Source organism: Panthera tigris, chromosome A1 (assembly GCF_018350195.1).
Source record: "Panthera tigris isolate Pti1 chromosome A1, P.tigris_Pti1_mat1.1, whole genome shotgun sequence".
NCBI lineage: Eukaryota > Metazoa > Chordata > Mammalia > Carnivora > Felidae > Panthera > Panthera tigris.
The window spans coordinates 140,799,421-140,822,747 of NC_056660.1; the positions used below are offsets into that span (position 1 = coordinate 140,799,421).

Sequence of the window (23,327 nt, forward strand, 5' to 3'; positions counted from 1 at the left end):
CTTATAGTTAACAACCATTAATAAATAATAATCCATTAGCAGCTATGGCATTTAGAAAACATGTTCTTCCTTGCAAAACTGTTAGTGTGTTTCATAAAATCTGGGTATGCCTTGGATGTCTTCATTGAAGTAAACATTGTTAGGCACAGATGTCTATTGTTGGTGAACTGACACACTACGACACAAAAATTATTTTGTTCCTGAGATTATCTGTTCCAATGAATTTTACCACTATATGAGATCCATAAAATTTCACTACTTCAGTCATATAACAATTTCCTTAACATTCCAAACTGAGCTTCAAGTTCTAATTTCTCATATTCAGTTTCAAAGTCCCATAAGTAACTGCTATCTTCACTGGCTCTGACAATTCCCACACTCAGCACTCATTTCAAAATCCTTCAACTATATCTCCTACTACAGGAGCTAAGAGATTATTCAGGAGATGGGAAATTGGTCAAATACATTCTTACCAAAGTCTATTAATAATTTGTTTAATACAGAACTACGTTATCTTTTTAACTGAAAGGACCTTCAAAACTTCCTAGGTAACCAGTGAGAAATCACCTGCAGAGTTATTTTTAAATCCATGCCTAACATTTATTCTTATTTCAAAATGAAATATATAAAAGATCTGGAGATTTAAAAGAAAACAAAACAATCATTTTTAAATTAAAAATACAATTTCTTGTTTAATAACATACATTTTTCTGAATCAGAATAGTAAACAATGCATGAGTACCAAAAATAGTTGCTGGATGTCAATCTTTAATAGCTTATGTTTCTAGGCTTATTGATTTCTTTTTATTTGTATAGTGATGGTGGGGAGGCAGGACTCAAGGTCTTAAGTTTTCTTTGGTATAAAACATCAATTTCTATTGATTCTTGAAACTCTTATAATTGCTTTTCTCCTTTCTAGAAGACTGCAGGTTTAAAATACATACTTTTTCTAACCCTGATTTTTAACTTCTCATTATTGTTTTATCGTGTCTGAATCTCATGAGTTCACAATGAGAGATGATTGAATGGTTGAGAGTTTAGAAATGATAGAGCATTTCACCTCAAACTTTAATTCAATCAGTAGTGAACAAAAGTTAAATCTAAACAATGCTCAATAGTAATGCATGAAATCACAGCCAATTTTTTATTGCTCAGAGGTCAATTACCTAGTTGGTGGATTATTCAGGCCTTTCAATTTTCTTATATATTCTATTGCTGCCTTTTTCTTTTTTCTTTTTTTTTTTTGGTGCCATTTCAGTATTTATTATTACCTCCTCTAAAGAGAAAACATGAAGCTTAAAAATACAAATCAATATCACTTTCCTACATATTAGTATCTCCCATAAAATAACAAAGGGTTGGGAGATCATTCACAAATTATAATTAGCCATGCTATTAGGATGGATAATTGAAAACTAGCTACACTTCATCAGTTTATCTTAAAGTAAATCAGTTTATCCTAATCAGTCAAGTACATACTTCAGCCATCTGCAAACCATAAATGAAAATTCAACCCAAGAATTCCTAATAGTAAGATACATTATAATTGGTAAACAGAAATAATCAACTATAAAAAAGGACTAATTAAAATGCCAATAAGGTTTAAATTATTCAATAGAAGGAAGAATTATGGCTATATTGCATTAAAATTATAATAATAATTTTTAAAACATTCTAAATTAATAGAATCCAAAATTCACATCTGAAGATAAGGTTTTAAGAGAAATGCTTCTTTACTGATGGCACAAAATGTATTTAGTAGATTCATGCTAGGTGATGAAAATATCAAGATCAATTACATGTGGTTCTTGTTTCAAGATCTTAAAATTCAGCAATTGTTTAGAAATGTACTGTATTTCATCAAATCTAAGATATCAATTATAAGACATTCTATTATTTTATGGATTATTAAGATAAAAATACTGCCAATTATAACTGAAAGACACCATCAGATATATACTGTTTCCAAATTTCAGAGAGGTTAAAATAGGAAAAAAATAGTCTTCTTAGAATGAATATAATAATTGCCATATTTATTAATGTTTATAATGTGGCACTTTCTAGTCCAACAAAACTCTGATTATATCCAACAGGTTTAAAGCACTAAAGAAATGTTTTTTCAATGAATGAGCAAACATTTAAGTGTTGCAAGGGCTCTGTAAAATAGATAATCATTCAGTTTATTAACATAACCTCACTTTTTTTCTTTTATCATTGTTAATATATTTACTGTCACAACAAAAAGTAAAATTAAAAAAATTTAAAATCCAGCATCCCACTCCACACATGAAATTCCTTTTATTTTTTTCATGTCCCTGTCCCATATTCATGTATAATCTTCAACATGAAACCACATCTATAAAAATACTCAGACTATACAATTAAATGACTAAGTAAAAAACTATATGCATGAAAAGAAGTTTAACAAGGTGAAGCATGATTTAAAGAAGACCTATAAAAAAACTTCTAGAATGTCCCATCTTTTCCTCCCCTAATCATGAGAACTAAATTTACCATAAGAGTTGATGATTCACTCATTCAAGAAATATTTATTAAACACTATATATTAAGCATTAAATATAATTATATTTGATAATACATATTTGATATTGAAAGTAAAGATTAAAAGGACAGTTCTTACCCTTGAAGAACTCAGTCTACATTACTAAGTAATGCTACAGGGTCCACATCATGAATCCATTGAGAATTCTCATTTATATTCAATTTAATTTATAGAAATCATTCCTTTTAGTTTTTTAAATTTTTTTTAACATTTATTTATTTTTGAGACAGAGAGAGAGCATGAACAGGGGAGGGTCAGAGAGAGAGGGAGACACAGAATCTGAAACAGGCTTCAGGCTCTGAGCTGTCAGCACAGAGCCCGATGCAGGGCTCGAACTCACGGGCAGTGAGATCATGACCTGAGCCGAAGTCGGCCGCTTAACCGACTGAGCCACCCAGGCGCCCCGAAATCATTCCTTTTAAAGGAAGGTGTTTAACCTTCCCTTTGAACATCTCAGAGAAAGTGCTCTCATTCTTGCCAACTGTGAACTGAAATGTACAGCAAAGCTTCACAAAGATTTGTATAAAATATTTTCACAAGAATTCCTATGTCTATTACCTAAGTGCTTATTTAATAGTTCTTATTCATTTGAATTTATTTCAATTAAGTCAAAGGTGGCTACAGATACCAATATAACCTTAGAGGATATAATGAAAAGTACAGTCCACAAACCTGCACATAAACTTTCCTGTATTCAATATCTACATAATCATAAAGCACTTGAAAAATAAAAACAGAATATTATGGCAATACAGAAAATACTTATAGTTAACTAACTTCCCACATAATCCACAAATCTAATACATGATGCAACTAAAGTAGTACACATTTTTTATAATAAAATACAGTTGAAAAATGGTACTACAATACCAAAACCACACACAATTGAAAATATACAAAAATTTCATTTAAAATAGATTTTTACTGGGGGTGCCTGGGTGGCTCGGTCGGTTGAGTGACCAACTTTGGCTCAGGTCATGATCTCACAGTTTGGAAGTTCGAGCCCCACATTGGGCTCTATGCTAACAGCTCTGAGCCTGGAGCCTGCTTCGGATTCTCTGTCTCCCTCTCTCTCTGCCCCTCCCCACCTCATGCTCTGTCTCTGTCTCAGAAATAAACATACATACATACATATACATACATAAATAAAATAGATTTTTACTGGGGCTCCTGGGTGGCTCAGTCATTTAAGCGTCTGACTCTGGATTTTGGCTCAGGTCACTATCTCATTGTTTGTGAGAGTTTGAGTCCCTCATTGGGCTCTTCGCTGACAGTGAATCTGCTTCAGATTCTGTCACTCCCCCTCTGCCCCTCCTCTGGTTGTGCTCTCTCTCAAAAAAAATAAACTTAAAAAAATAAATACCGAAATAGATTTTTATTTATCTTTTTGCTAGAACTACTTGAAGAAAATCAAAGAAGTATGTAGAGACCTGTAGAGAAATGAAAGGGAACTTGAAAGCATTTTCATGACCCAGAGATACTGATGTCATTGATCCTTTCATTAGATTTACTTGAACATGATTTTTTTTTTCCTTAAGAAAAATGCATACATCAGGGCGCCTGGGTGGCTCAGTTGGTTAAGTGTCCAACTTTGGCTCAGCTCATGGTCTCACAGTTCGTGGGTTAGAGTCCCGTGTCAGGCTCTGTGCTGACAGCTCAAAGCCTGGAGCCTGCTTAGGATTCTGTGTCTCCCTCTCTCTCTGCCTCTCCCTCGCTTGCACTCTGCCTCTTTTTCTCCAAAATAAACAAACATTAAAAAAAATGCATACAACTACATAACTCTAATATGTCAATGTCTGATGTCCCTCTTTAGTTCACATACATTGAAGGTATTGGAAGATTCCATAGTTTTCATGGTCATTAGGAAAGGTAAACCCTTTGTAAATTCTCCCCTCCACCAAATCACAAACAGGAAGCTAAACTACGCATCAAAGTTTTCAAGTACTAGAAAACCAAAACTCCCTGTGATTTCTATTAAAGGGAATCTCTAGGGGTACCTGGGTGGCTCAGTTGGTTAAACGTCTGACTTCGGCTCAGGTCATGATTTCACAATTGGCGGGCACGAGCCCTGTGTCGGGCTCTGTGCCAATAGCTCAGAACCTGGAGCCTGCTTTAGATTCTGTCTCCCTCTCTCTCTGCCCCTCCTCCCTCATGCTGTGTCTGTCTCAAAAATAAATTAAAATGTTAAGAAAAATTTTTTTAGTAAAGGGAAGCTCTATTTACCTGAGCTCAAGTTTCTGTGAAAGAATTTCTAACTACTAAAGAAACATCTTGGCCTCTCTGCCCCACCAGTTAAATTAGTGTGTGAGAATGAACTGAGCATGCTCAGTTCAAATCCTTCAGGGCTTTCTCTGAGGATGTGTTTATACAGAGAGGGAACATTCTGGTTTGCTCTTGTTTTTGAGGTAAGCTTACATATGAGTGGGAGGCCTGCAGATGTCCAGGTGTACCAGTGATTTGAGTGATATGTCTACCCACCTCAGGATGAAGTATGAGAAATCCCAGAGCAGTTGTATATCAAAGCCAACATCCTTTAATCCAGCTTTTTGCCAGTTATTACTTAATATGTTCAGGTCCATCTATGTGATTCCTGCATCTAGTATCTAAGAAAAAGTTTTCTTGTTTTTTCATCTTTAAGTTTTATTTATTTTGAGAGAGATAGAGGAAGAAAGATGAAAGTGAGGAGGGGAGGGGCAGGGAGAGGAGGAGAGAGAGAATCCCAAGCAGTCTCCACGCTCAGCACAGAGCTGATGCAGGGCTGGATCACACGACTGTGAGATCATGACCTGATCTGTAATCAAAAGTCAGACGCTTAACCAACTGAACCACTCAGGTGCCCCTTTAAGAAAAAGTTTTATACTCAAACAAAAATACCTTTCAAATTGGCATTTTTATTTCCTCTATATCAAATATATATCATTTTTCAATTTTTCATTATGGATAATTTAAATGTATATAAAAGTGCAAGCAGTATGACAAAAATCACCAGTTACTCATCATCTCTCTTCAATTATCAACTCATGACCAATATTGTTTCATCCGTACCACACCCAATCCCCCCTCTGCAGATTATTTTGAAGCAAATCCAATTAGCTGTATTTCATCAGTAAATATTTCAGTGTGTATCTTTTAGGAATCCTTTACATCAAAGTTACCATTTAATTTCTTAATGTCACCACATACTCAGTGATCATACTTCCCAATCTCATGATTTTTTAAAATTTTATTAGAAGGAGGATCTAAATAAAGTTCATAATTGCAGTAATTGATATAGCTTTAAAGTCTGTTGTTCTATTTATTCTTCATATTTTTCTCCTTGCAGTTTGTATACTCCAACAGGAAATGTAATTTCTCATAGTCTTTTCTTTGTGTGCATGTAAGGTTAACAGCCATCGGTAAACTCTCTAAATTTATTAGAAGTTGCAAAATTACAATATTCCAATTCCACAATTTTTCCTAGCCTGAATTCTTCTATAAAAAGAAATTTCCTCCCATCAATTATTATTGATCCCAGATACAGTCTGTATAGGAAAGGCAATACAGATCTTGCAGATACCCCTTCAGTAGAAGCTGCCCAGCTCTCAGAAAGGTGATTACTAGCATCCACCTGTTGACTTCAGGGTCCATTTCAGTTTTGAAGCCAAAGTCATACTACCTCAGTTGGCTTCCAGGTAATGGAACTTAAACAAGGTGGTGGAAGCCAGAAGCATGTTCCTGGATGACCCTCAGCTAATGACTAAGCAAGGCAGAGTTAAAAGTCCCAGTTACTTCTATCCAACATAGAATTCCCCTAAAGAGCATTCTTTCCTCCAGAGCTCCCCATGGGACCTATAGAGACTTTGTCAGATCTAGACCATAGTCTGAGACAGCTCCCCTTGTCCAATCCTGCTTCTTTCTCTGTCCCTTCACTGGTGTTTCTAATAAACCATTTGCATATTTAATTCCATTTTGTTATCTGCTTTGCAGGGAACTCAGGGATTAAGAGGGTCTAAATCACCTTGACTATTGATTTCTATTCTCTGAATAGAAGAAAGATAGTCTTATCTTAAGAATATTTTCTTAAAGATATAGCATACTGTTAGTGAATTATCAAACTCTACTGAGTTGACTTAGTTTCTTGTAAATGTACAGCTTCACCAGCTATCCTAAGGGCACATTTTGTTCTCCAGTCTGGCATTTCATGGGTCACCTGATTCTTTTCCAGTCATGATCACCATCCTACATAACCTTGTCTGTTTCCTGGAGGAGCAAGGAATGGTCAAATGAGCAACAGAAAAAACTATTCTTAAAATGTGTTATGAACTCAGTTTAGTTTAATGTGTCAAATGCTAGAGTATTACATGCAATTTTAGCACAGTCCATTATTTGGAAGACTCTTGCTGAGGCTTAGCCTTCTTTAGTGATCTCCCAATCAATATGACCCTTACTTCATGTTCAAAAAACACTAAAGAAGAAAAGGCAGCTGTCTGTTAGGTTATACAGGATTTATTTGGTATCTTCAAAAACCAATCTGTGAAAATTTTCCACTCACTGATTTTAGCTGAGCCACCAAGAAAACAAGAAAATCCTTCTGCAAAATTCTCAATAAAATGATATTATCTAAAGACCTGAAGCGTGAAACCTGGATTACAACAGCTGACCAAAAAACCAGAATGTAAGGTCCATAAAAATTAAATAAAAAACATAAAATATAATATGTATTTTAAAACTGAAAAGGTATTTCTGTAATTTGACAATGCAAAAATAATATACCTCTGGAATAGTAAAGATAATTCTAAATTATCTAAACTACAAAATTGAGAATGAAAATGCTGTGCTCTTAATTCCATTTAAATAAATACTTATACAGTTTGTATATTTCTTGTATCTTTCTTACCAGTAGTGACCATTTAGTTTTTTTCTTTCAGTGCAGAATTCAGTTTTTTAAAGCAAAACACAGATTGAAAGTTCTATAGGTCTGTGACTGACAGAAAACCTTCCTAACTAGATGTAAATTTTGGCACAGTAATAACTTGAATACAAATAATTAATCGTGACTCATGTAGTAATATCTTCACTTTATTGCAAAAGCCAAAATGTAAGTTTTGCATCCATTTTTAGACATTTAGATTCACTGCGGTGGGCAGCAAACATGGCCACAAGTTATTCTCCCTTTGTCTAGCACCATTTACAATAGGACTTAGTTGCTTCTCCCCTCAAAAGGTAGAGTTTATTTATCCACATAGTGAATTTGGCCAGCTCCTGACTTGATTTGGCAAACAATACAGGAGCAAACACCACAAAGACGTGAGAAGAGCTTACAACAGGGCTTTCCCTTTCGTTCTTATGAGAACTCGATGACCACTACGTGCACAAGCACTTGAGCAACCTTATGAAGAGTGATCCCAGTCAACCGAGCTGAGTCCATTGTCAATCACCCAGCCCAGCCCATTTACCTGTTGACCAGAGATACATAGGTTAGGTTTACTACCTAACCAAGATCAGCTGATCTTGGCAGAGATGGAAAACACCCACCCAGCTGAACCTAGCCCAATAATTGGTGAGCCAAGTAAACAGCAGGTTGTATTAAACCACTAAGTTTGGGGTGGTATTTAAAAGAGCAATATATAACTTGATACACTTATCTATAACTTTCTACTGTTAACAGAACATTTACTACATCATTAAACAACTTATTTATAAAGGAACATCACTGTGGGCAAAATGTAATCAGATATTAGCATTTTCACAATGATCATTATTCTAGGTGATGGCCTTTTCTGCAGATTCTTATTCTAACTATGTAATAAAAGCCAAGAGGACATTTCAGAGGACAGGTAGTAACAAACATGGAATCTTAACAGTTAATCTATATAAAAATTTAAAGATCACATCCTGAAAGTACACTGTATATTTTTATTTAATTTTCTTACACAACATGATCTGAGGATTCCTTAAGACCCAAATATTAGTGATTATAGTCTAAGAAACTACAGTAAAACTTTGGTTTGTGACCGTAATTCATTCCAGGAACATGCTTGTAATCCAAAGCACTTGTATATTAAAGCAAATTTCAAGAACTATTGGCTCACTTGTGATCATGCAATGTTTGGAGTCACACACTACTCATACTACAAGACACTGCTCGTTTATCAAGTTAAAATTTATTAGAAATGTTTGCTCATCTTGTGGAACATTTGCAGAACAAGTTACTCACAATCCAAGGTTTTACTGTATTTGGGTTTTTTTAAAACCTACTTAGCAACTTACTATGGTAAAACATGTAAGGAACTTTAGCTGTCCAGGGGCAGAGTGGCTCAGTGGCTCAGTAGGTTAAGCATCTGACTCTTGGCTTCGGCTCAGGTCAGAATCTCATGGTTCTCGAGTTAAAGCCCGGAATCAGGCTCTGCACTGACAGTGCGGAGCCTGCTTGGGATTCTTTCTCTGTCCTTTCCCTGCTCTTGCTCTCTTTCTCTCTCTCAAAATAAATAAGTAAACTTTAAAAAAAAAAAAAAAAATTTAGCGGTCCAAACATCCCATGTTTCCAGCGATGCTTAGCTTCAAAAATCTGACTGGCTGGCTGACTAAAAAATCAAGAGTGTCTCTTAGAACATATGAGCAATGAATACTACCAAAGGGCTGAAGATTCTTATATTATGGTTTACATGTTATGATTTGTCTGGGTCATATCACAACAAAACAGTGTTGGAAGGCTAGTAATATATATTAGGTCAATCTTTTCAAGCAAAAGTTGAGGAACATAGTGTTGTACAATAATGTGGCAGGATTTTGTCCCTGGTTTCTAGAAGGGAGCTGGGCTCCTCAGAACTCACCTGTGTTTATGCTAATGAGATGATTTAGGGTGGGCTCCCTAGACAATTAAGGATAGGGGCTGGCCATGTGGGAAATATGAACCACGTAATTAAAGGTTTGGTGCTGTGAGCCCTGGGATATCAGCCTGACCCTCCAACCTGGGGCTGAAGTATGGGGAAAGGGCAGGGAGAGAAGGGCTGGAAATTGAGTTCACTCAGGTGGCAAATGACTCAATTATTCCTATGTAATGAACCCCAATAAAACTCTGGATAATAAAAACTCTGGATACTCAGAACTTAAGTGAGCTTCCTTGTTGGTAATACATACTGATGTGCTGAAAGGGTGACATGTCCTGAAGACAGAGAAGCTTTGGATCTGAGATCTTTCTAGACCTATGCATCCATACATTCAGCTGGTCCTGACTGGCATTCTTTATCATAAAACTGCAATTTTAAGAACAGCACTTTCCTGAGTTCTGTTACTCATTCTAGTAAGTATCACACCTGAGCCGGTAGTGGAAATTTGTAGCCAGTTGGTCAGAAGTGTGAGTGGCCTGGGACCCCTAGAGATTACAACTGGCGACTGATGTGCAGAGAGTGCTGTGCAGGACTGTGTCCCTAACCTGTAAAATTTAATCTAACTCCAGGTAGTGTCATACTTGCACTGCACATGGGAAAAGCAATACCAAAGACATTAAAAAAAAAAAAAAAAAAAAAAAAAAGAAGACAAGGCTAATAGACATGAGAAGTGATGGTCAGAATTAGGAATAATCACAACAGCAGTCACCCATGGAGTCAAAAATGGAAAAAAAAAAAAGTATCAAAGGTCAAAGAGAAGATTAGAGATGATAGCAGAAAAATTGATAGGAACAACAGATGGGGGTTCGGGAGTTAGGATGGCACAAAACATGAACACTTAATATTGTCTGTGGGGTCATATTCATTCATTTAACAACTATTAATCACCTGCTATATGTAAGGCACTGTCTCAGGTACTAAGGATACTGTGGTGAATAAGAAAAACATGCCTCCCATGAAGTTTAGATTCTAGTGAAGACAAATATTAAGTAGTTACACAACTACTTAGTTACCTCTAAGTTACTAATTAGTTACCTCTAATTATTATTATGCTACATGCTACAAAGGATAACCTTTAGTTGACTAAGGGCTTAATAAACAGATACATACATCAGAAATGAGCTAAATCTACAATCCTAAGACCTACATACCTCATCTCTATTTGCAGTTAAACACAGTATTATCTCAGTTGACAAGAAAGTAAATAATGAACATTTTAAAAGGATTTCCTCATTAACAAAAGATTCAGATTAAATATTTACTTTCTACTAAAAATAGCACATTCCTGGTAGGTACTTGATAGTTAAACATTTCCCATATGTGTTTCTCAAATTTAGGTTCACCTTAACAAAACTCGTTTAAAATTTGTTTACAAGCCAATTTTAAAGTCATACACTTCTTCTAAACTAACAAAAAATTTTCCTGAGCAATAAAAAACAAAAAAAACCTCAAATAAAAATAACCACCAAATCACCAAATATGACATGCTGACTTCTGGGCAAAACATGACTTCAGACGCATATTTCATTAAGATGCAGATGTCAATTTCGAGTAAATAGTTGAAATTTTTAGATCAGATGATCAGATTTGAAATTTTTAGAAAAGATGTATTAATTATGAAGCTGTTTTCAAATATACAATTCCCTAAAAGCTCTTTCCAAACAGTAGGCAACTGGACAACTAGAGCTTCTTACCTGTATTCATCTAACTGTACCAGAAACCGTACAATATCATGATGAGCTTTCAGTACAAGCAGTTCAGTGTAGGGATTCTGGGTTTGTTCTTCACCTATTGTCTGTAAGGGAGATTTCTTGTATTGGATAAAAAGAAAACAAAAACAAGAGAGAAAGAGAAATTAAATTATTTATGATAAATAACCATAGCGAAATAAAATACCCTACTACATGGTGTACATCTAAGAATATAAGACTTAAAAGCTATAAGATATCATGTTCTAATACTATATATGATTTCCCCTAATATCAACTAACTGCCAATTTAACATAAAATATTTCTCTTAACCACAAATTCACATCATGAATTTTTTCTTCTTTGTTAGAAGTGACATAAATATAATCCTTAAACTCAGATCTTCATTCTTCAGATTGTTATCTAAAAACAATCTAAAAGGGAAGAAAAAAATCTCACTCTTGCATTCATTTTAGTATTTTCAAGTCACAATATATTTACAAAAAGGGTGAATTTTATGTTAAGGAAATTGTATCTCAATAAACCTGACCTAAAAAAATCAGTGGGCCAATCTAACTCAGTATTTTAGAATGAGTGTTTCTCAATTAAAACTTGACAACAAAACTGCAGATCAAAAGGGTAAAATAGAGACTATAACAGTGCCTAGCTCATTATAGGTACTCAATATATGATTGTTGAATGAATAAAAGAAAGGATGAAATCCTTCGGAGTTGATAAATTCAATAAATTCCATTTTGGACAGTAAGTCTGATAAGGATAATTGCTAACAGAGAATTAGGTCACAGCCCATAAGCCAGACACTGTGCAAATCATATACGGCATATAATTCACTCAACAATTCTGTAAGGTAGGTCTTATTAACCTCATTTCTGTAGTCAAACCCAATACTATTTCATGATAAAACCTTTGTTCTTAACCTCTGAACCGCAATTTCTCAAACTTGCCACTACTGAGATTTTGGGCCAAATAATTTTTTGTGGTTGAGGACTATCCTGTGCACTGAAGAATATTCAGCAGTATCTGTAGTTTCTACATACTAGATGCTAATAGAAATCTAACCTTCCTCATCCTGAAAATCAAAAAATGTCTCCAGACATAGCTAAATGTCTCCTAAGGGCAAAACATCCCACCAGAGAAATACTGTGAAACTAGAAGTCTGGATACAAAGTTCTCGCATAAATTAAGGAAAATCATTGGTTCCCACAATGCGCAAATTCACAACAGTTATACAAAACGTGGAACTAGCATGCCTAAGTGTTTTCCCAAAAAAATCATCCCCAAAGCAGTGGGTGCTATCTATTTATCCCATCTCACTTCTGGCAGTGGTTCTGACTAGAAAAACAAAACTGAGAAATCTGAAAACTGTATACCACTTGCCCTAAATGAAAATTTATCAGGAATGGCAGAATCAGTTAATCTAATTATATGATTCATCAAATAATTGGGTTAATTCTTAATTATCATGTCACATAGATGATAATTTTCTACAACTTTTCCATAATCCTTGGGATTTCAGCCTATCTGAAATGAGTTTAATTTGAAATAAATGCTTTTAATAGACAGTAAGCCTCAACTGCAAAAATATGAGGAAGTTAAAGTGAGAAGGTTGCTGACTCACAACAACCCAAATTTTTCATTTTTAACAACCTAAACAACTACTTCCTATGAGAAATAAAGGGAATTCAACACAAATTCTAATTCTCGGGTGGCAAAGAAAATCTTTCAAGGTTCCAAAATTATTGTATTCAGTCTTTCAAATGTAAATTTCATTATAGTCAACTCAATTATTCAGGCCCATGAAGAAAGCCAGACTATGGAACCAAAAAACAGCAGTTAATTACAAAATCACTTTTTTGACTTTGAAGCATATTAATTTCTTAAAATACTTCTATCCTTTTTTGCTCTTGGGTAAATCAAATATTCTATTTCCTGAGCAAGCATCAGTTGGTGGGAAATGACACCAACTCTAATAAACCTTAAGTAGAAAGTTGCAGTCACCACTTGTTTCTCGTAAGCCAGATACTTCTATAATTGAAATGAAGCTAGTTTAAGCACGGAGAAGGCTAGCTGAATGTCCTTGAGCCTGCTGTTGAAGCACATCAGCTTCAGTTACCTCCTTTTGAAACAGGGATATTTAATTCTCAGGATCTTAGGGGGATCAACAGTTCAGACTAGCCGCAGGAAGAGCGTCCCCCGCACGCCCGCGCGCCAACCCCGCCCTTGCCGGCCTCCGAACCCGCAGGCCCCGCCTCCGCCCGGGTCTCCCGCGTCTGGATGAGGCACTGGACTCTAACAAAAGCCACTGGTCAGGCATGCTCGGCCTCTGTGGCGGCAGGCAGAGTCGCCAGGGGGTTTACCTCGGCCAGTCCCTGAGGTTCTCGGCCTCCCCCGATCAGCCATCGCAACATCCGGGCAGCGGCAGCTTCTCGCTGGGCCCAGGACTCAGTCAGCCTGAACTCTGTGCGGGGCTCAGCCTTCTATCTCCCGGGCAGCAGCGCAATGGAGACACTAATACTTGCCGCCCCAGACTTGACCTGGGAACGAAGAAGTACAAGGCGAAGCCCAAAGAAGAGGGAATATTTGTGTCCCCAAAGCGCTGCCCTACTCAGACAGAGAGGCTTGGTTTGGGGCAGCCAAAAGCTAGAATGGCGGAGGGGATTCAGAGGCACGCGTAGCACCCAGTGAGCACGCGCGGAGGCCTCGCCAGGTTAGCGCTCGGAGTTTAGGTAGCTTCAGCGGCCCCTGGTGGACATACGTAACACAGCACTTGGAGCCCGGAGAGCAACCAGTACCAACAGCCTCCTCCTCCTTGGTTGGCTTTTGACCTTCACTTGGCTGGGGGGCTAGAAAACTAACCTCTCCAACCCCCTGGTTTCCTAAAGAACTGGCTAGAGAAGGTGTACTTCAGTAGATTCTGCATCTGGACAAATCCAGTGGCACGTGTGTACACCAGAATAAATCTGACCAACATTTATTGTGTGCTGTAGTAGAGGTGCTAAGTAAGGCTTTACATAAATTCTCATGGTAACGCTATAATGCCTATTTCATTACAAAAAAAAAAAAAAAGCCTGAAGCTCTGAAAAATCAGTAGTTTATCTAAGTGACTACACTGAAAATGGAATACAATCTCCATGCTGCTCCAAAACTACTGCTCTTGACTTTCTAACCCAGAATCTCCCTAAATAATAGAAGGCACTTTAAATCGTCTGTTGTGACTACTAGATTTTCTTAGGCATTCAAAGGGTTGTGGTCCTCTACTCTGGCTGCCTATCAAAATTATGAGGTAGCTTTTGAAAAACACACATTTCCAGCTTCCACCTCAGACTTACTAAAACAATCTCCATGGTTAGAACATAGGAATTAGGGTTTGGGGAAAGTTCTTCAGGTGATGAGTAGCAAGGTTTGAGGATCACTGGTCTAGGGACTACTAATACTTATGTCTGTAAAAGTTCATGCATATATTTGCATATGTGATTATTAGGTTCAAATGAGGGTCCTAGCAGTAAATTCTTATAGAGAACCTACCACAATTGTCCCAACCACTGCATTAATTCAAAAACATGTACTGGGTACAGATGCACCAAGATCCCAAAAGCAGTAAAATTGCTGCTCTCTAGGATCAAAGCAAAATGTACTGGACACCACTAATAGAGGGCCATACCCTCTACATGAAGGTATGTTGGCTATAGGCAGCTGATCAATGTAACTACCAGTCCCTGGAGAACTGGAATCTTCTGTGATTCATCTTTGTATTCATTGTGAATGCACTTGACAAAGGAACACTCAAAAAGGTCAGGAAAAGGTTGCCCTCAGTGTGCTAGCCCAAAATTGTAGTCTGTATGCAAATAAAGAGACCGAATAGAGACTGACTAGCCCCTAGTAAAGGGGGACTCATCTTAAGTGAAACAAAACCCAGAAACACCAGGATTTGGGTCCTGGAAGGTCAATCTTCAAATCAGGCAACATGGTTGCCCACGTAGACTAAATTTTATCCTTCTGAGTTTCCATATTCTTGGTGGGGAAGGGGTTCCCACTGCCTCGTTAGTCTGATCTCAGAACACTTTTCTGGTCTCTAAAGCACTGGTCCATGGATGAAGATTTTCTCCCTTGGTTCCTTTTAGGGCAGCTGAGAAAGAAATTTATAAAAGATTCTATGAGAGTGACCTCGGAGAAACTGGAGGAGTAGGAAGCACCAGGAATCCCCCTCTCTACCTAGACAACAAATGTACTGGCAGACTTAATATAAACTATTTTGAAGCTCTAAATTATATTTAAAAGTTTGCAGCTTTCAGGGGAAATCTTGGCTAGCACAGAACCTGGCCATCATTGTTTCAATCCCCATTGACTATAGCTGCTTACAGGGCATTTAAAGGAATAACATCTTTATGTTTCTTCCCTGCCCTTTTCCTTATTTTGGGCCTTATATTAATTTAAAGATTAAGTCATTCAAAAGCAACCACATACATAGAGAAATTTAGAAACCCACATGTGCACAGGGAAAGACACTGGCTTAAAAAAAGACATGAGGAGACCTTGAGCTTTCAACTCAAGCTAATCCCCAACACAGAGACACCTTTCAACACTCAAAAAACAAAAACAAAAACAATCAAAAAACATCAAATTCTGGGGAAGGAGGGAAATCTGATTTCCAAAGTTGACACATTAAAAGATTCAAATGTCCAGTGTTTTCAAAAAACAAAAAACCAAAGGCATACAAAGAATCAAAAAGTATGGCTCATTCAAAGGAGCAAAATTAATCGACAGAACTGACCCTGAAAAGCCTAGACACTGAGATTACTAGACAAAGACTTTTTTAAAACTGTCTTTTTATTTTTATGTTTATTTATTTATTTTGAGGAAGAGACTGAGAGAAGAGAGTGGAGAAGTGGCAGAGAGAAAGAGGAAGAGAGAGAATCCCAAGCAGGCTCCACACTATCAGCACAGAACCTGATGCAGGACTCAATCTCACGAACTGTGAGGTCATGTCCTGAATTGAAAATAAGAGTTGGATGCTTAAGTAACTGAGCCACCCAGGAGCTCCTAAAATTGTCTTTTTAAAGACGCTCAAAGGGGGTGCCTGGGTGGCTCAGTCGGTTAAGCGTCTGACTTCAGCTCAGGTCATGATCTCGCAGTCTGTGAGTTCGAGCCCCACGTCGGGCTCTGGGCTGATGGCTCAGAGCCTGGAGCCTCCTTCCAATTCTGTGTCTCCCTCTCTCTCTGCCCCTCCCCCGTTCATGCTCTGTCTCTCTCTGTCTCAAAAATAAATAAACGTTAAAAAAAAAATTTTAGAAAGAAAAAAAATAAAGACGCTCAAAGAAGTACAGGAAGACAGGGACAAAGGAAAACAATGCATAAACAAGATCAGAATATCAATAAAGAGAAATACATTATAAAAAGGAGCCAAAAGGGGCACCTGGGAGGGTTCATTCCATTTTCTCCAATCTCTCATGTCACAGACTCCAAGATATCCCATAACAATGGTGGCAGCAACAGTGACTACCAAGAGGAGATCGCAGGAGCCAAAATCCTGAAGGAAAAGAAACTTCTTCATTTGATGAAGTTAAGGCAGCAAGATGGTGGGTCCAAAGCTTTTTATTGCTCTTTACATCTTTACATTTTATTGCATCTTTACAATGATGGAAGTAGGTGGTTTCTGACCAGAGATCCAAAGAACCTGAAAGTACTAGAGAGATAGCAGAAAGGGAAAACTCCATAAAATATTGAATTAAACTCCAGGGCTCACTTCTCTCACCTGAATATGCATCGATCTTATTCTAATTAGCATACGAAAGACACTGAGAACTAAGCTAACAATTTCACTCAATCCAAGACTAATTACTAGGTGGTACACACATAGGACAAATTCAACTAACACTGCAAAAGCTTAAACTGAGCCAATATTGGAATCACAGTCACAGGTTGGAACTTGTATCTAAATCTAGCCAGGTAAACTACTAAAAAAAATCCCAACATTCTCTTTAGGAGTTAAATAAAACCATTTTTTAGTGTCATATTTCAAAGGCCCAGAAATACAATCCAAAATTACTTGGCATATGAAGAAATACAAAAATCTCAACTCACATGGGAAAACACAATCAACAGCTGTCAATAACACGATGACACAGATGCTGAAATTATCTGACAAAGACTTTAAAGAGCTACTATAAAACTTTAAATGGCAATTGTGAACATTCTTTTTTTTTTTTTTTTTAATTTTTTTTTTCAACGTTTTTTATTTATTTTTTGGGACAGAGAGAGACAGAGCATCAACAGGGGAGGGGCAGAGAGAGAGGGAGACACAGAATCGGAAACAGGCTCCAGGCTCCGAGCCATCAGCCCAGAGCCTGATGCGGGGCTCGAACTCACAGACCGCAAGATCGTGACCTGGCTGAAGTCGGACGCTTAACCGACTGCGCCACCCAAGCGCCCCGCAATTGTGAACATTCTTGAAACAAATGTTAAAATTTGAAACATCAACAAAGAAATACAATATATAAAATAGAAGAACCACAGAAATTAAGAATGGAAAATACAATGATCAAAATCAAAAACTCACTGTATAGACTCAATAGCAGAATACAGATGTTAGAGTAAAGAATCATGAACTTGAACAGAGAAAACCAATGAAACTAAAATCTGGGTTTTTTTTTTAAGATCAATAAAATTGATAAACCTCAAGCAAGACTGACAAGAAAGGAGAAAGAAAGAAACTAATTAGCATTAAAGGGAATGAAAAAGAGGATATTACTACAGACCCTACTGACATAAAAAGATAATAAGAGAATATTATAAATAGCTCTATACACAGATTTCACAACTTAAAAGAAATGAACCAATTTCTCAAATAACAAAAACTACTAAAACTCATTCAAGCTCAAAGAGATAGCTTAAGTAGTTCTATAACCATTAACAAAATTGAATTCATAGTTTAAAATGTTCTGAAAAAGAAACTTCAAGGCCCAGATGGCAAATATTAATGAAAATCTCAGGAGTATTTCTTGTAGAAAGACAAGCTGCTTCTAAAACTTTACAAGGAAGAAAAGGGAACTGGAACACACTGTGAGACATTTTGTTATGAATGGAGGATCCTCAAAATTGTACAATTTAAAATCTTATGGTAATTGATCTCAAAGAACTTACAGTAGATTTTTAGGTTACCCTTGAGGAGATTCTTGTATTTTAAGAAGAAACAGCTGAAGAGTAACAAATGCTCACACAAATTAGTATTGAGTAAGTTTAAGGAGTAAGTTCTAAGAAAATCTGGTTAAAAAATAATCATCAGAGTTCTGGAGATTGATGACACAACAATGTGAATGTACTTAACACTAGTGAACTCTGCATTTCAAAACAGTTAAGATGATAAATTTTATATTATGTTTATTTTACACAATTTAAAATAAAAAGTGACATCATCAACATTAAGGAATAAGTTTTCTACCATCTTCCCCCCAACTAGCACTGATTTAGATAATCACCCATGGAGGTGAGTACCTCTGTGAAACTCTGGGAGCCCAGCAGAAAAGTTTCAGCATACCATCAGAGAAAAAAAAAAAAATCCAAGATTAGACACATTCAAGAGGGTAAAAGGAACAGTTTTACTTTACCCACATCATCCTGCCCCCAAGATGGCATATCTCAGTGACAAAAAAAATCTTGTTGGCCTATGATTTCACCAATGGAGAAAACTGAAAGCATATCAGTGAGTTCCAATTTTCCCTAACTGTGCAAGACACTGTCAAAGGGAACCACTTCTTTCTTGTCCAATTTAGAATACCGAAGTCTGCTGCACAGCTGCGGGCTAGGGAGTGGCTGGGAGAAGAGCAGCCAATGCTCTCAGAGAGCATGAAACAAATGGGGATCCTATGAAGAATCTACACATTACTGGAATCCCAGAGAAGATAGTGGGAAAAGAGCAAAACGCTTGTTTCAAGAAATAATGGCTGAGAAATTCCCAAATCTGGGGTGAGATCTGGATAACCATATTCATGAAGCTAAAAGGTCTCCAATTAATTTCAACCCAAAAATATCTTCCCCAAGGCACAAAGTGATAAAACTCTGAAACCAAAAACAAAGAAAATCTAAAACCAACAAGAGAAAAAAATAGTTCATGTATAAGGACATCCTCATAAGGCTATCAAATTTCTCAGCAAAAATCTTATAAGACTAGGAGAGAATGGGATATTATGTTCAAAGTCCCGTAAGGAAAAAAAAAAAAAACTGCCAACCAAGAGTACTTTATCTGGCAAAGCTGTCCTTAAAAAATGAAGAAGGGACAAATACCTTTCCAGACAAACAAAAGATGAAGAAGTTTAACACCACTAGACTTGCCTTACCCAAAAATGCTGAGAGGAGTTCTTCAAGCTGAAATAAAACAAGAAATTAGCTTCCCCAATTTCAGTAATTAGTAACAGAGAACCATAAAGCAAAAAACACAGTGGTAATGGTAAGTATATAGTCAAATTCAGAATACTACTGTAAAATGGTAGTGTGCTAATCAACTCTAGTAAAAGGTTAAAGGGCTAAAGTATTAAAATTAACTATAGTGGGCACCTGGGTTTGTCAGTCAGTTAAGTGCCTAACTTGGCTCAGGTCATGATCTCATGGTTCATGAGTTCAAGCCTGCATCAGGCTCTCTACAGTTAGCACAAAGCCCGCTTTGGATTCTTTGTCCCCCTCACTCTGCCGCTCCCCAGCTTGTTCTCTCTCTTTCTCTCTCAAAATAAATAAATAAAGACATTTAAAAAATAAAATTACAATTAACTATAGTTAAAATAATTTATTAATGACTGCACAATACAAAAAGATGTGAACTATGATATCAAAAACAAAATGTGGAGGAATTAAAGGGGAGAGTTTTACATGCAAATAAAGTTAAGTTCTTATCAGTTTAAAACAAACTATTATATCTACATGATGTTTTGTGTGAGCCTCATAATAACCAGAAAGCAAAAACAGAGGAGAGAGACAAAAGATAAATAGAAGAAAAATCAAATTGTAACACTACAGGAAATCATCAATCTACAAAGAAAGGAACAGGGGGAGTTACAAAACAACCAGAAAAACAATTAATAAAATGGCATTAGTAAATCCTTACCTATCAATAATTTCTTTAAATGTAAATGAACGAAATTCTCCAATCAAAAGGCAGAGACTAGCTGAAGACCTAAGTATATCCTACCTACAAAAGACAGACTTTACTTTTTTTGTTGTTTATTTATTTTTTGAGAGAGAGAGAGACCGAGCACAAGATGGGGAGGGGCAGAGAGAGAGGGAGAGAGAGAATCCCAAACAGGCTCCACTGTGTCAGCACAGAGCCTGATACAGGGCTCAAACTCACAAACCATAAGATCATGACCTGAGCTAAAAGCAAGAATGAGCCACTTAATGGACTGAGCCACTGAAGCACCCCAAAAGACTGACTTTAGCTTTAAGGACACACAAAAACTCAAAGTGACAGGATGAAAAAAAAAGTTTCATTCAACTGTAAACCAAAAGAGAGCAGGAGTAGCATACTTATAATAAAATGGACTTTAACACAAAACTTCGTCAACAAAAAAGGCCATTATATGATGATAAAGGGGTCAACTTCTCAAGAGGATATAAGAATTGTAAATATATATGCACCCAACATAGAAGCACCTAAAAAAATTAAGCAATACTAAAAGATTTGAAGGGAGAAATAGACAATACATACAATAACAGGGACTTCAATAACCCACTTTCAACAACAGATCATCTAGATAGCAAATTAATAAGAAAACACTGCAACTGAACTAAACTTTAAACCAAATGGACCTAACAGACTTATATAGAACATTCCATCTAACAGCAGCTGAATACACATTCTTTTCAAATGTACATAAAACATTCTCCAGGTTAGATTACATGTTAGGTCACAAAATAAATCTTAACAGATTTAGGAAGATTGAAATAGCAAATTTATGATTGCTGAAATCATACCAAGTATCTTTTCCAACCACACTGGTATTAACTAGAAACAAAAACAAGAGGAAAACTAGAAAATTCACAAATATGTGAAAATTAAACCACACACTCCTGAACACCCAATGAGTCAAAGAAGAAATGAAAAGTGAAATCAAAATATCTTGAAACAAACAAAAAAGGAAGCAACATAACAAAAATTATGGGATACACCAAAAGTAGTTCTAATAGAAAACTTCATAGTGATCAACACCTATATTTTAGAAAGGAAAGAAAAATCTCAAACAAACAACATTACAACTCAAGGAACTAAGCCCAATGTTAATAGGAAGAAAGAAGTCACAAATATCAGAGCACAGATTAAAAAGATAGCGACCAGAAAAACAACAGAAAAGATCCATGAAACTAAGAATTGATTTTTTAAAAAGGTAAACAAATTGACAAACTTTTAGCTAAACTAAAAAAAAAAGACTCAAATAAAATCAGAAGCGAAAGAGGAGATAATATAACTGATACCACATTAATACAAAGGATTACTATAAGAAACTACTATAAATAATTATATGCCAACAAACTGGATAGTCTAGAAGAAATGGGTAAATTCCTAGAAACATACAACCTACCAAGACTGAATAATAGAAAATCTCAACAATGGTCCAATAATAAGGGAAATAGAATCAGTAATCAAAAAACTTGCCAACAACAACAAAAAAGCCAAAGATCAGATGATTTTACTTGTGAAGTCTACCAAATATATTAAAAAGAATTAATGTCAATCCTTCTCAAACACTTCCAAAAAATTAAAGAGGAAACATTCCCAAACTCATTTTACAGGGCTAGCAATATCCTGATACCAAAGCCAGATAAAGTGACTACCAGAAAATAAAACTAAAAGCCAGCACTCCTGATGAACAGAGATGCAAAAATTCTCAACAAAATATTAGCAAACCAAATTGAACAGCACATTAAAACATCATATACCATGAGCAAGTGGTATTTATTCCTGGGATGCAAGGGTGGGTTGACATATGAAAATCAATAAATGTAATATTTATCAATAGAATGAAAGATAAAAATCATAATCACCTCAACAGATAGAGAAAAGCATTTGACAAAATTCAATATCCTTTTTTCATAAAAACTCATGACAAATGGGGTAAGAAGGAATGTACCTCAACATAATAAAAGCCATACATGATAAGCCCACAAATAACATCATACTCAATGGTGAAAAGCTGAGAGCTTTTCCTCTAAGATCAGGAACAAAATAAAGGTGCTTACTCTTGTCACTTCTATTCAACACAATACTGGAAATCCTAACCAGAGCAATTAGGCAAGAAATTAAAGGCATTCAAATCAGGGGGAAAAAAAAGTAAAATTGTCTTTGTTTAGAGATGATATGATCTTATATACAGAAAATTCTTAGGACTCCACCAAAAACTAATAGAACTAATTAGTTAGAACTAATTTTAAAAATTCAGTAAACTTACATAATGCAAAATCATTGTTGAAAAAATAAGTTGCATCTCTATAACAACAGTAACAACAAACTATCAGAAAAAATCCCACTTGCAATAGAATCAATAACAATAAAATATCTAGGAATAAATTTAACTAAGTAGGTGAAAGATCTATAAGACATCAAGAACTATAAGACAGTGATGAAAAAAATAGAAGACACAAATAGAAAGATACCCCATGTTCATGATCAGAAGAGCTGATATTGTTATGTCTATACTACTTAAAACCATCTATGAATCCCTATCAAATGCAATCCCTATCAAAATTCCAATGGCATTTTTCACAGAAATAGAACAAACCATTCTGAAATTCATATGGAATCACAAAAGACCCCAAATAGTCAAAGCAATATGGGGAAAGAAAAACAGAGCTGGAGGCATCACACTTCGTGATTTCAAACTACATTAGAAAGTTCGAGTAATCAAAACAGAATGGTACTAGCATAAAAATAGACACATAGACCAATGTACCAAAATTGAAAGCCCAGAAGTAAACCTTCACATATAAAGGTAACTTTAGTATTTGACAAGAGAGCCAAAAATACTCAACAGAGAAAGAAAAGTCTCTTCAACAACTGGTGCTTGAAAAACTGGTAAGTACATACAGAAGAATGAAACTGGACTCCTATCTGAAACCACTCACAAAAATTAACTTGAAATGAATTAAAGTCTTAAACGTAAGACCTGAAATCATCAAACTACTAAAAGAAAATAAGGGAAAAG

The 23,327-nt window shown here is 36.0% G+C and overlaps 1 protein-coding gene across 10 annotated transcripts in view; it reads right to left on the reverse strand.

Annotated features, from left to right (window-relative positions):
• Positions 1 to 23,327, reverse strand: part of WDR41 (WD repeat domain 41) — a 196,225-nt gene that overhangs the window by 41,924 nt on the left and 130,974 nt on the right. For 9 of the 10 annotated variants that reach the window (XM_042988889.1, XM_042988913.1, XM_042988908.1 and 6 more), the window contains one exon: positions 11,127 to 11,242. In XM_042988889.1, coding sequence (XP_042844823.1) covers positions 11,127 to 11,242 — 116 coding nt within the window. Of the gene's footprint in view, positions 1 to 11,126; positions 11,243 to 13,499; positions 13,921 to 23,327 lie in introns of those variants that run through there. The other variant, XM_007079821.3, reaches the window with a different exon arrangement.